Source organism: Rana temporaria, chromosome 4 (genome assembly GCF_905171775.1).
Source record: "Rana temporaria chromosome 4, aRanTem1.1, whole genome shotgun sequence".
NCBI classification, from domain to species: Eukaryota; Metazoa; Chordata; class Amphibia; order Anura; family Ranidae; genus Rana; species Rana temporaria.
Window position 1 is genome coordinate 418,136,919 of NC_053492.1, and position 14,932 is coordinate 418,151,850.

At 47.3% G+C, this 14,932-nt stretch overlaps 1 protein-coding gene across 1 annotated transcript in view; it reads right to left on the minus strand.

Annotated features, from left to right (window-relative positions):
* Positions 1–5,936, minus strand: part of ANKEF1 (ankyrin repeat and EF-hand domain containing 1) — a 53,416-nt gene extending 47,480 nt beyond the window's left edge. Inside the window, exons 1-2 of the mRNA XM_040351311.1 lie at positions 5,723–5,936; positions 203–589 (exon numbers count right to left, since the gene is read on the minus strand). Coding sequence (XP_040207245.1) covers positions 203–560 — 358 coding nt within the window. The 5' untranslated portion in view covers positions 561–589; positions 5,723–5,936. The remainder of the gene's footprint in view (positions 1–202; positions 590–5,722) is intronic.
* Between the last annotated feature and the right edge of the window lie 8,996 nt (positions 5,937–14,932).

Sequence of the window (14,932 nt, forward strand, 5' to 3'; positions counted from 1 at the left end):
TTTTTAGCAGCTGAATGACAGCAATGCGTCTTAAACCTAAGACTTCCTCCATCTATCTTTGCGGCATTCCTATAGTAACGAGTAAACAACATGAAGACACCTACTCTGCCTTTCTCCATCATAGCGTTAGGTGCTCTAATATGAAACAAAGGGCTGGCTAATAAATCCACATAATGGTCAGTCTGTAGAAGGTCATAATTACCTTTTCCTTCTTTATTAACAATTGTCATGTCAGCCCGGGCTTCAGCAAGAACTTGCAGTACCAGGTCATGTCCTAACTCTGTTGCTTTCATGGCAGGGGTGCGCCCCTTTAAGTCTTGTATATCAGGGTAAGCTCCGATGTTAAGCAGAAAACTGCACATGTCCACATTATTAGCCACAGCGGCCAGGTGTAGCGCCCCTTCTCCATTGCGGGGCTCAGTGAGATTTATGAGGTTCGGGACTCCGAGTTGGGTAAGTTTTTGGATCTGCTCTTTGTCTTGATCTCGAACACACTGGAGTACTTTGTAGATCTGTAATGTTTCCAGTCTTCCATCAGCTACAGTTGTCTCTGGCTCCATTTAATACAGGCGTTCCGGGTCTTTTCTAGCTGCAATAACAGAAAATAGCATTAAGCAATCAATTTAAATGTATGTCTCAGAAGCCGGCACTTACACAAGTACCATTAACAAAATAAGGACACTAAGGCCCAGATTCACGTAGGAGATACGACGGCGTATCTCCAGATACGCCGTCGTATCTCTGAGTCTGAGGCGTCGCATCTTGGCGCCTGATTCAAAGAATCAGATACGCCATAATTTGGCTAAGATACGACCAGCTTAAGTCGCCTATGCCGTCGTATCTTAACTGCATATTTACGCTGTCCGCTAGGGGCGTGTACGCTGATTTACGCCTAGAAATATGTAAATCAGCTAGATACGCCTATTCACGAACGTACGCCCATCCGTCGCAGTACAGATACGCCGTTTACGTAAGGCTTTTTCCAGCGTAAGGTTACCCCTGCTATATGAGGTGCAGCCAATGTTAAGTATGGATGTTGGGCCAGCGTCGATTTTTCCGTCTATTACGTTGTTTGCGTAAGGCCTTGTACACACCAGCGGATCTGTCCGATGAAAACGGTCCGCGGACCGTTTTCATCGGACATGTCCGCTGCCGGATTTTGGTCTGATGGCTGTACACACCATCAGACCAAAATCCCAGCGGAAAACAAACGCAGTGACGTGTCACGACGTGGCCGCGACGATGACGCGGCGACGTGCGCGACCCTGGAAGGTCAATGCTTCCACGCATGCGTCGAATCACTTCGACGCATGCGAGGGATGGCGGCCCAGCGGACATGTCCGGTAAGTCATACAGACGACCTAAAAAAGTCCGACGGACAGGCTTCCAGCGGACATGTTTCTTAGCATTTGTCCGCTGGAAACCTGTCTGCTGGAAACCTGTCCGATCCGCCGGACATTTGTCCGGTCGGCCGTAAACACGACCGAACATGTCTGCTGAAACTGGTCCACGGAACAGTTTCAGCAGACATGTTCGGTCGTGTGTACGAGGCCTAAGTCGTTCGTGAATAGGGCTGGGCGTAATTTACGTTCACGTCGAAAGCATTGGCTTTTTGCGGGTTAATTTGGAGCATGCGCACTGGAATACTTTCACGGATGGCGCATGCGCCATTCATTAAAAGCGTAAGGGTCACAATAAATTTACATAAAACACGCCCACATGTTCCACATTTGAATTAGGCGGGCTTACGCCGGCCTATTTACCCTACGCCGCCGCAACTTTGCTTTGTGAATACTGCACTTGCCTGTCAAAGTTGCGGAGGCGTAACGTAAATAGGATACGTTACGCCCGCTCACAAATACGCGCTCCCTACGCGAATCTGGGCCTAAATGTATGCTTCAATCAAAGATGAAAAAGCTGCATGTAAAGGTGAACTTCAGGCAAACGGCTACAATACACGATCTCTTAGCCGACATTGTCATTTTATTTCATGATTCAAATGACCTCATCTTTGTCAAACTCAGTTATCTTACTCTTAGCTGCAGGTCAGCTTATATAAATACTAAAATGAATAAATAAATAGGTAAAATTAATATCTCCTGAACCTACATATACACACTGTGCTTTGAACTGATCATCACGTCTCGGCCGAAACACGTAAACCTGGAAGGAAGACCGGGTGAACATGAAAGCCCTGTCAGTGGTGACAGCACGCCGCTGGAGGGCTTTGTTTTTAAAGGTAAGTCTATCATAATGTGCTAGTATGCAATGCATACTACTAGCACATTATGTCCTTAAAAGAGGAGTATGGGATTTTTTCATACTTACCTAGGTGGATGCAACAAAGAGGAAAAATAAATTATCATTATGTACCGAAAACACGTCTTTACGCATTTTAAAGCATCTATATGCAAGTATTTTACTGACTGTTATGCAGGAACTTTTCTCTTAGATCTGTAATAACATCAGAAAAAATATATGGGCGTGTGAATGAGAGAAAAAAAAAAAAAAGAATGGGCGTGTGAATGAAGCGTAGGGGGACCTGCAATTATCCAATGCAGGAAAGAAACACAGCTCAGCGCACACAATGTGAACGAGCTCCTTAGCCAGTGCTGGGACAAGGTCATCAGGAGCCAAACTATGACCTCCCCAATATGTATGAGCATTATGTGTCAGCAAAACCCTCCCCTAAAAAACAATTGGTCGCCAAGCTGCATGATTACCCCCTAAGCATAAATTCCCCCTCCTCCCAGTGCAAATCAGCCCCCCCACTCTGAAATTGAAATCTCCCCTCCCAGTACAAATCTTTGCCCCATCTATCCCAGCACAGATACCACCCCCCCCCCCCAAAAAAAAAATACCCCTCTTACACACAAATCCTCCACCCCTCAAATTTCGCCTCTGAGTACACATTCTCTCCCCCACTCCAAATCCCCCTTCTAGCACAAATAACCCCCCCCCCTCAATCATCCCTACTAGCACACACACCCCCCAACAAAAATGATTTCTCCTCCTAGCACAAATTCCATCCCCCCTCTACCATAGCACCTCTTCTAGCACAACCCCCCCCCCCCCAAAACCCCCTTCCTAGCACAAATCCCCCCCTCTAACATAGCACCTCTTCTAGCACAACCCCTCCCCTCAGATCCCCTGTCCTAGCACAAATCCCCCACCCCTTCTACCATATCACCTCTTCTAGCACACCCCCCCCCCCCAGATCCCCTGTCCTAGCACAAATCCCCCCCCTCTACCTTAGCACCTCTTCTAGCACAACCCCCCCCCCAATCCCCTTTCCTAGCACAAATCCTTTCCCCCTCTCTGCCATATCACCTCTTCTAGCAAAAACACCCCAAAACCCCCTTCCTAGCACAAACCCCCCCCCTCTAACATAGCACCTCTTCTAGCACACCCCCCCCCCCCCCAGATCCCCTGTCCTAGCACAAATCCCCCACCCCTTCTACCATATCACCTCTTCTAGCACAACCCCCCCAAATCCCCCTTTTAGCACAGAAACCCCCCCTCTTAGCACAACCCCCCCCCCCCAAAAAAAAAAAATCCCCTGCTAGCACAAATCAAGACCCCTTAGCATTTCTTCTAGCACAAGCCCACAAAATCCCCCCTCCTAGCACAAATCCACTCCCTCCTCTACTATATCACCTCTTCTACCACAACCCCCAAATCCCCTCTCCTGCCATATCACCTCTTCTAGCACAAATCCCATTCTAGCACAAATCCCCCCCCCCCTAGCACATAACCCCCAAACGAAAAATAATTCACCCCCTGGTACAAATCCCCTCCCCCTTTACCATAGCACCTCTTCTAGCACATGCTCCCCAAATCCCCCGCCATAGCACCTCTTCTAGCACAAACCCCCCAAATCCCCCTTCCTAGCGCAAATCCTCTTCTCCCATCTAACTCGCAACACAAATCCCCCTGAATCACCACTCCTAGAACCACCCCCCTAAAAATTATCCCTCCAAGAACATTTATTTTCTCCTGCTGCCCCTCCAAACTCCTAACACAAATCCCCTCCCCCTTAAACTCTTCACAGTGCCCCCCACCTCACATGATAACACCGTGCCCAGGGCAGCCGCCCCTCCAGCCCCCCCTTGTCCCGGGCCCTGCCCGTACCACCCAACAAGGAAGAGGAACAATTTACCTCCAATTCCTGATCCCTGAAATGACAGCAGTTCTGTATGATTCCGTCACAACAACGCCGTACAATATGGACAGGCTCACACTAGAACGCAGCGCAGGAAAGCGTATTTCTCGCACCGTACAGGAACGCTCTGCCCTTTACGAGGTGTGTGCGGGGGACATTCATTGGTACTCACCCCCCAAACTCACCGTTTTTACGCTACGCCTCCGTAAATTACGTGCGCTACGCTTCATTCACGAAGCAGTAGCTCCGTAATTTGCGGGGGCGCTCCGTAAAACTGGCCGGCGTAAGCGTGCGTAATTTAAATGATCCCGTAGGGGGCGTGGATCATTTAAATTAGGCGCGTTCCCGCGCCGAACGTAGTGCGCATGCTCCGTCGGGAAACTTTCCCGACGTGCATTGCGGCAAATGACGTCGCAAGGACGTCATTTACTTTAACGTGAACGGAAATGGCGTCCAGCGCCATTCACGATTCATTTACGCAAATGACGTAATTTTCAAACATCGCGACGCGGGAACGACGGGTATACTTAGCATTGGCTGCTCCTGCTAATAGCATGAGCAGCCTTACGCAGAAACCGACGAACGCAAACAACGTAAAATGCGAACGCCGGGCGCGCGTACGGTTGTGAATCGGCGTGAGTATGCAATTTGCATACTCTACGCTGACCACTATGGGAACGCCACCTATCGGCCATCGTAAGAATGCAGCCTACGATACGACGGCATAAGAGCCTTATGCCAGTCATATCTTAGGCTGCAGTCGGCGTATCGAGCTTTCTGAATACAGAAACTCGATACGCAGGCGCTACTTAGCATTAGGCTGCATTCACATTGTAACGCCGCGTCCGCGGCGTATTTTGCCGCGATTTCGTTTACTTTTTTTTTACAAAGAATTAACATTGCTGTCTATGGCCGAACGCCAATGCCGCCTGAAAAAAAGGGTCCAGGACTTGTTTTCAGGCGGCAGGCGTACAGCGTTTTGGCGTGAGATGTGAACCATCTCATAGACAGCAATGGAAATTCGCCCCTCCAGCGTATCGAGCGTCGGGCGTTTTGTCGCCTAGGTGTGAATGGAGCCTGACGCTGCGTATGGAGCCTGACGCTGCGTATCTATGGATACGCAGGCGTAATTGCTACCTGAATCTACCCCAGTGTGTTTGCAGCCACCAAATCGCATGGTACTGCGCGGTTGGTAAGAGTAGTTACTTTTGGCGTGTTACCGTGCGTTTGCCAACCTATTAAAATGATCGGGATGCCACAACCAGAACATGCAAAAATGTGCACAAACGCTTGCGTTCTAGGGTGAGACGCCCTAAAAGTGTCACAAATAAGAACTACTGACAATGTCGCCTTGCCTTGGGTTTCCATAGATATATAAGGTGCAAGGCTGTGACTACATACTTTATAAATCATTAACAATATATACAATGATAGGGAAATATGAACACAATACTGGGGATGCAGGGAACCCACGTGACACATAGGACAGATCCCAGCCCCCACACACACACATCAGATGGTCCCCCCAGTCATCTATAGAAGACACAATGCCGGAGTTACCTGTCCGCTCTCCCGCGAACCGTCCTCCTCATTTCCCGGGAGCGCACTGTAGAAGGACGCGGTGTTCCGTCTCCATGGAGACCAGACGGCGGACTGACTTCAGCACAAAGCTCAGTGTGCGCAGGCGTGTCTGGCTGTGTCCGGCGCAGGCGCAGTGCCTTCTTGTTTAGTTCAAAACCTGTAATCCATTAGAACAATAGACATCACTAATCTGTTTTAGCAACGCCGGTACTTTAATGATTATGAAGTGGAAGAACTCTGCACTTATCCCCATATATATTGTATGCTGTGCAGTGTTGTCGTCTATCTCCATAGCTACCACAGACCTATATAGTATTTATGAGGGGACTATGGACTCCTGGTAACCAGTTTAGTGACTCTCTGGTGTGAAAATAATACATTCTATTGAAGTCTGTTAGGTAGATTCAGAAAGAGTTAGGCCGGCTTATCTACAGATAAACCGACCTAACTCTGAATCTAAGCCGACCTATGTTTAAGTGTATTCTCTAACAGAGATACACTTAAACATATCTAAGATAGGACGGCTTGCGCCGTCCTATCTTAGATTGCATTGTTCTGGCTTACCGCTAGGTGGCGCTTACATTGCGGCCAGCCTAGATTATGTAAATGAGGGAATACGCCGATTCCCGACGATTTACGAGCGTACGCCGGGCCTACACCGTCGAGTTACGTCGTTTCCGTAAGGGATAGGCCGCCTAAATTTAGAGCTATGCTCTAGTGGACTAACTATTGTTAAGTATGGCCGCCGTTCCCGCTGCGAAATTCTAAATTTTTACGTCGTTTGCGTAAGTCGTCCGCGAATCGGGATTTATGTCGTTTACGTCCACGTCGAAATCAATAGGCTCGTACGGCGTACTTAGCCGCAATGCACACTGGGAAATGTAGTCGCCCGGCGCATGCGCAGTGACAAAAAACTTCAAAAACGCGAGGTCAAGCCTCATTAACATGAAACACGCCGCCCCCCCCCCCCAACCCATTTGAATTAGGCGCCCTTACGCCCGCTCGTTTTAGGCTACGCCACCGTAAATTAGCAGGTAAGTATATTGAGAATCATTACTAGCCTAGCTAATTTACGGCGGTGTAGCCTAAACAGGCTAGGCTACGCCGCCCTAAAGTTAATCCATTGTACCTGAATCTACCTATGTATTCCTAACTCATAAATGTGCCTTCTATTGTTCTCAGCCTCCTCTGAGTCCAAATCTCAGGGCTTGTTTACACTTGCATTTGGGGATGGGATGGTAAAACCCGTGTTTGAACCGCGTTTATACCATTCCTCAACTACTCCCCTTTTTGCTACAAGGGCAGCCACCGCCTGGGGTGTAACATATGCCACAGGCTGTGGCATATGTTACACCCCAGGCGGTGGCCACCCCCGTAGCAAAAAGGGGAGTAGTTGAGGAATGCCGCCACAATGCTTTTCTTTACAGCCGCGGCAGGAATTACAACCCCTTGGCTATAGCTCCCAACTGTCCCTGATTTCGAGGGACTGTCCCTGATTTGGAGCAATGTCCCTCTGTCCCTCATTCCTTCTTATGTGTCCCTCATTTTGGTCTGATCTATGGAGTTGTATATAATATTCACCTTTTAGCTATCAAAAAGTGTTTTCCAGCCCTAAACCGTTCACCTGATTTCTAAATTGCTGCATTTGTAAATTCCAAAAGCCAATCTAAAGGAATAGTAGTGGTAAAAAAATAGCACTTTTGGGTCTAACAAATCTTGGGCTAGATTCATGTACCTGTGCTTCTTCTTACGGCCGCGCAGCCGTAACTTACAGGAGCAAGTGCAGTATTCACAAAGCACTTGCTCCGTAAGTTGCGGCGGCGTAGCGTAAATGGGGCCTGCGTAAGCCCGCGTAATTCAAATGTGGAAGGGGGGCGTGTTTTATGCTAATGTATGATGACCTGACGTGATTGACGTGTTTTACGAACGGCGCATGCACCGTCCGTGTACATATCCCAGTGTGCATTGCTCCCGAGTACGCCGCAACAACGTATTGGTTTCGACGTGAACGTAAATTACGTCCAGTCCTATTCGCGAACGACTTACGCAAACGACATAAAAAATTCACATTTCGAAGCAGGAACGACGTCCATACTTAACATTGGCTGCGCATCCTAATAGCAGGAACAACCTTACGCCGAAAAAGCCTAACGTAAACGGCGTAAATAAATTGCGCCGGCCGTAAGTACGTTTGTGAATCGGCGTATCTAGGTAATTTGCATATTCTACGCCGAAAACAACGGAAGCGCCCCTAGCGGCCAACGTAATATTGCACACAATTCTACGCCGCCGCATTCAAGTTACATCGGCGGAGGAAGCCTATTTTTTTAGCGTATCTGCCTTTGAGAATCGGCGTAACGATACGCCGGCGCAGATTTGAAATTACGGCGGCGTATCTGGAGACACTTATATACCGCGCCTTCCCATTGAAATCAATGGGAAAGCGCGGTAATACCGCCCGAAACGCGGGCGGTATTAACCCTTTTTCGGACGCTAGCAGGGGTTAAAACCTCACCGCTAGCGCCCGAATATCGCGGTAAATACAACAGTATAGCCGCGCTACAAATAGCGCGGCTATACCGTCACCGCAGGTGCACGCCTCAATGTGAAAGCAGCCTAAGAGAAATGTAAGATGTTGGATGCAGATATCTCCCTAGAAGAGGTGCAGGGTCCGAGCCTTAGCCTCCATGCAGTCCGGGAAGACCCCTGGGCCAGATGGGATACCAGTCGAGTTCTACTCGGTCTAGCAGGAGCTTCTTGCTCCCAGGCTTACCTTAATGTTACAGCATTTATATAACCTAGACTCCCTGCCGGAATCTATGTCTGAGGCAGTAGTGGTGTTGGTGCCCAAGCCTGGTAAGAACCCTGAGGAATGTGCCTCATATAGGCCTATTTCCTTGCCAAGATCCTCGCAAAAATTTTGGCTATTAGACTTGGTAGAGTGGTTGAGGACCTTGTTCAAGTAGATCAGACTGGGTTTATGCCGGGTAAGGGCACTCACATCAATATCCGTTTTGGGCCTGCCCCAAACTCTCGGACTATTGGGCTGCCATTTTCGACTTTATTAATGTCCGTCTACATTTAGATGTCCCAGTTTCTGCTGCTTTGGCCTTACTGGGGATACAGGATGATGACCAGAGGCCACGATATACTAAGCTTCTATTATCATTGTTGCTCTTTTATGCCAAAAAAGTGATTTTGTTCAAATGGAATTCCAGGGCACCGCCTACAGTAGGGGCCCGGATGGACTCGGTTAATGCTGTATTGCCTATGTACAAATTGACATACATGAACAGAGGGTGTCCACTGAAGTATGAGCGTGTGTGGGACCCTTGGATTGACCCACTTGACCCTGAGCCTATAGTTGTCTTCCTCTGTGTAGTTGCTGACTGCTGCCCCCCCCCCCCTTCTCCCACCTTTACCTTAATTTCCTTGTCCGCAATTTTTGGTTTGGATCTAGGATAGATGTATACTCCATGGCACACCCTGTGGGTCCTCTCCTGTCTCATGTACATTGTGTATCATTTACTCTGTTTTTGCTACTTGTACTGTGTCATGTACCATTTATGCATCAATAAAGACCAACCTTGTTGTTAAAAAAAAAAAAAAAGTCAGCAGCTGCAGTATTTGTAGCTCCTGACTTTTAATATTATATTTTTTAGTAGGAACTCCGTTTTAAGGCAGTGCTGGAAAATAATGGTGGCCACACAAAATATTGACATTTTTTCTTTGCATCCCGAACAATTTTCTGGCAGTTGTGGCTGAAATTTTAGTTGGTCTACCTGACTGTGGTTTGGTTTCAACAGAACCCCTCATTTTCCACTTCTTGATTAGAGTTTGAACACTGTTGATTGGCATTCTCAATTCCTTGGATATGTTTTTATATATCCCTTTCCTGATTGGGGATGAACAGGTGTTCCATGCATGCCAGTGCAGGCAGTCCCATTGCTGTCAATTGGGATGTGGTAGCGGCTGTATGGGCATAGATGCTGCTCCCAATGTGACATCTGTGTGGGTGCATGGCCCCCATTGACATAAATTGACATAAATGAAACTGCCTGCACAGGAATTCATGGAACACCTGTGCCTCACCTGTAAACACGCCCGTCACACGGATTCATATGTGTGGAAATGAGGCTGGGTTCACACTTGTGCGACACAAAACTCTTCCTACTTTGGATCCGACTTTTCCCTGCGACTTGAAACCGACATATGTCCAACTTTAAATGATCAGGGAGTTTCGACTTGGATCCCTGCCAATGCCAGGCACTGTGTTTGGTATGAATCTTGAGGGGGAACTCCATGCCAAATTTTAAATAAAAAACTGGCATGGGTTCCCCCTCCAAGAGCATACCAGGCCCCCAGGCCCTTGGGCCCCCCTACCCCAAAGCACCCTGTCCCCACGTTGATGAGGACAAGGGCCTCTTCCAGACAACCATGGCCGTTGGTTGTCGGGGTCTGCGGGCGGGGGGCTTATTGGAATCTGTGAGCCCCCTTTAATAAAGGGGCCCCCAGATCCTGGCCCCCCACCCTATGTGGAAAAAATAAATGTTCCTGGACTGCCGCACTCTGATAGGCAATTTATTGAAACAAAATGAACAAAGGATAAAATCCAAAGCTGTATAACATCCAAAAATTCATGCAACACTGCAATCAATGGTAGAAAGTGGCGATAGGGGACAAAAAAGCTATCATGTTTCACATCATGGATAGATGCTTAGTCATAGCGATCGCCACTTTCTACCATTGATTGCAGTGTTGCATGAATTTTTGGATGTTATACAGCTTTGGATTTTTCCTTTGTTCATTTTGTTTCAATAAACCGCCTATCAGAGTGCGTCAGTCCAGGAACATTTATTTTTTCTACGGAGTCTGCACCTGTCAGTACTACAGGGCGGGAGCACAGCATAGGTTGCAGGGCTTGGAGCGGTACTCTTTTCCATTGTCCCCCACCCTATGTGAATGAGTATGGGGTACATCGTACCCCTACCCATTCACTTGGAGGAAAAGTGTCAAGAAAAAAAAACACACTACACAGGTTTTTAAAGTCATTTATTAGGCAGCTGCGGGGGGGTCTTCTTCCAACTTCGGGGGTCTCTTCCGACTCTCCAGCCTCTTCTCCCACTCTCCGGTGCTTTCTCTGCGCTCTCCGGTGCTTTCTGCCTTCTGCCGGGCTCCTCCGATATCTTCTTCCAGCTCTTTTACTAGCGGTGGTCCGGTCTTCCCCGTCGTCTTCTTCCCTCCTCCCTCTTATATAGGCATGAGGCGTGGTCACCAGGTGATGTCACCCGGTGACCCTGCCTCTTATGACGTCATAGTCCCATCTGTTCCCCCTCAAGATCAGCAGAGCACAAGTCGCATGCCAAAGTCGGAGCATGCAAGACGGCGTTCCGACTTTGATCCAACTTCAATTACATTCAATGGGCTGAAGTAGGATCAAAGTCAGACCAAAGTTGTACAGGGAGCATTTTCAAAGTCGGTCCGACATGTGTCGGACCAGTTAAGACTGCTCCCATAGGGAAACATTGATTTTCACACGTCATGCGACATGAGCTCCCAATGTCGGAGCGTTTGTCGGACCAGTGTGAACCCGGACTTAGAAACGATTTGACAGGCGTGCTGGTGAGCGGCCCCAAATACACACAGAGTATATTTGGGGCCGCTCATCCACATACTGGTAAATTAGGGCAAAAGGCTGTCTCCACACATCTGCTGCATCCCTATACATTTACATGGTCTGTCTGAACCTGGAAGCTAAAGCTGCAAAAATAAACAGCACACTCACATAGAAAAAAAATATTCTTGAAATCGAATGCAATGCAATTTCAGTTAACAGTGCTCTGCAACACCCAATATTTTTTTTGGGGAGTTTTGTGTTTTTGTTCTGCATCATCTGAGCATTCACGACTAAATTCTTTATGACATCCATCTGAAATTCAACTTTATTTCGATAAGAAATAGAGCGTCTTATAGGAGGTAAAATTAGACACAGCAGTCATGTGCATGTATGCCTTTTATGGGTAATAAATCATAATAATCATAAAAGACATAAAAGATAAATTGTCATGTTGCAGTGCCACCTGGTGTTCAGTACTGTGTGTTGCATTTACTTAACTGGTGAAATAAAATAAAAATTCAAGTATGTTTTCTTAAAGTATTGTATATGTAAAAACCTTACCTTGTAAAACAACCCATTCAGTTTAAAATTTAAATGAAAGGCAAGACATTTGTGTACAGATATCACCAGGCATGTACTGGCCATCGGTACTACCGGGAGTTTCCCAGTGGACCGATGGCTCAGTGGCCCGGTTTATGTGACAGGCAGTTTCATTGAAAGCCGGGCCCCCCGTTTGAAAAAAAAAAAAACCTCCATCCCCTCCTGAGTCCTGGCTCCTGCACAAATACAGTCCAAGGTGGTCGTTGGCTTATGGGGCGGACTGGGCAGTGACTGACGCCAGTTATTGGGTGTACTTGGCTGGGGGAAGGAGGGACTGGTGCCCCCATATAGTGGCAAAAAGTTACTGGCATGGACGGTCTTGGCTCACCTGGGTTCAGCCGCGGGGTGGGCGGTCTCAGCTGTGCTCGAGAGTGGGGTGGGCGGTCTTGGCTGGCTTCGGGCGTGGGGTGGGCGGTCTTGGCTGGGTTCAGGTGTGGGAGGTCTTGGCTGGGTTTGGGCATGGGGTGGGCGGTCTTGGCTGTGCTCGGGCATGGGGTGGGCGGTCTTGGCTGTGCTCGGGCATGGGGTGGGCTGTCTTACCTATATATAAAAGATGTATACACCTACTTTCAGGCTGCTCCAGTCAGGTCACGTTATCCCCTGTGTGAGCCAGTGGTGTATGCAGGGGACAGGAGAGAGCGCCAACAACAGATGGGACATTAGAACCTATGGGTGATGCCACCGCTCCAGGCTTTACCGGCCATTGTCAAGTGCTCTCTCCTCTTCCCTGCAGCCACCGCTGACTGACACAGGAGATTATCAGGTACCCCTGATGATGTCATTTATGATGCAATTGCACAATCGCTGCTTGAAACTCACAAGAATTTTATCTGTTTGATCTGTTGACTGTGATATGATCATAGCTTGGACTTTTATGTGATAGACCAACAGGAAGTGACACATAATTGTGAAATGGAAGGAAAACTATAAATGGTTTTTCCAATTTTATTTTATTTTTTTAACAGAAGCTTTCCAAATTGTTTACATTTGTATTCAGCCTCCCTGAGTCAATACTTTGTAGAACCACATTTCACTGCAATTACAGCTGCAAGTCTTTTTGGGGGTGTCTCTACCAGCTTTGCACATCTAGAGAGTGACATTTTTGCTCATTATTCTTTGCAAAATAGCTCAAGCTCTGTCAGATTGGACGGAGAGCGTCTGTGAACAGCAATTTTCAAGTCTTGCCACAAATTCTCAATTGGATTTAGGTCTGGACTTTGACTGGGCCATTCTAACACATAAATATGCTTTGATCTAAACCATTCCATTGTAGCTCTGGCTGTATGTTTAGGGTTGTTGTCCTGCTGGAAGGTGAACCTCCTCCCCAATCTCAAGTCTTTTGCAGACTCTAATGCCGCATACACGCGATCAAATTTTCCGTCGGAAAAATCTTTGATGTTTTTTCAGATGGAATTCCGCTCAAGCTTGGCTTGCTTACACACGGTCACTAAAACGAGCCGAGAAAATTAAGTTCAATGCTTCCGAGCATGCGTCGAATTGTTTTCCGAGCATGCGTCGGAATTTTGCACGTCGGAATTGCTACAGACGATCGGATTTTCCAATAGGAATTTTTCCGTCTGAAAATTTGAGAACCAGCTCTCAATCTTTTTTTGGCAGAAATTCAGACAGCAAAAGTCAAATGGAGCATACACGCGGTCGGAATTTCCGTTCAAATGCTAACATGGAACTTTTGCTGTCAGAATTTCCGATTGTATTTACTGGGCATAACAGGTTTTCCTCTAAGATTGCACTGTATTTGGCTCAATCCATCTTCCCATCCACTCTGATCAGCTTCCCTGTCCCTTCTGAATAAAAGCATCCCCACAACATGATGATGCCACCACCATGTTTCACTGTGGGGATGGTGTGTTCAGGGTGATGTGCAGTGTTAGTTTTCTGCCACACATAGCGTTTTGTTTTTAGGCCAAAAAGTAAAATTTTGGTCTCATCTGACCAGAGCATCTTCTTATACATGTTTGCTGAGTCCCTCACAAGGCTTCGCGCAAACTGCAAACAGGACTTCTTATGGCTTTCTTTCAACAGTGGCTTTCTTCTTGCCACTCTTCCATAATGGCCAGATTTATCGAGTGCAAGACTAATGCTGCGTACACATGATCCGGTGGAAAAAGTCAGACAGAATTTTTTCATCGGATATTCCGATAGTGTGTATGACCCATCTGAGTTTTTCCTTCGGAAATTCCGACGGACTTAGAAAGAGAAATTTCTATCGGAAATTCCGTTCGTCTGTATGGAACTCAGACGGAGAAAAAATCACACATGGTCAGAATCAAGTCGATGCATGCTCGGAAGCATTGAACTTCATTTTTCTCGGCTCATCGTAGTGTTGTACGTCACCGCGTTCTTGACGGTCGGAATTTGGTGCGACAGTGTGTATGCAAGACAGCTTGAATGGAATTCCGTCGGAAAAATCAGTCGAAGTTTATCCCGACGGAAAATCCGATCGTGTGTACGCGGCATAATAGTTGTCCTGTGAACAGATTCTCCTACCTGAGCTGTGAATCTCTGCAGCTCCTCCAGAGTTCCCATGGGCTTCTTGGCTGCTTCTCTGATTAATGATCTCCTTGCCTGGCCTGTCAGTTTAGGTGGACGGCCATGTCTTGGTAGGTTTGAAGTTGTGCCATACAACATCCATTTTTGGATGATGGATTGAACCGTGCTCTGTGAGATGTTCAAAGCTTGGGATTTTTATATAACCTGCTTTAAACTTCTCTACAACTTTATCCCTGACCTGCCTAGTGTGTTCCTTGGCCTTCATGATGCCGTTTGTTCACAAACCTCCGAAGGCTTCACAGAACAGCTGTATTTATACTGAGATTACATTACACACTCTATTTACTAAATAGGTGACTTCTGAAGGCAATTGGTTCCACTAGATTTTAGTTTGGGGTATCAGAGTAAAGGGGGCTGAATACAAATGCACGCCACACTTTTCAGATATTTATTTGCAAAAA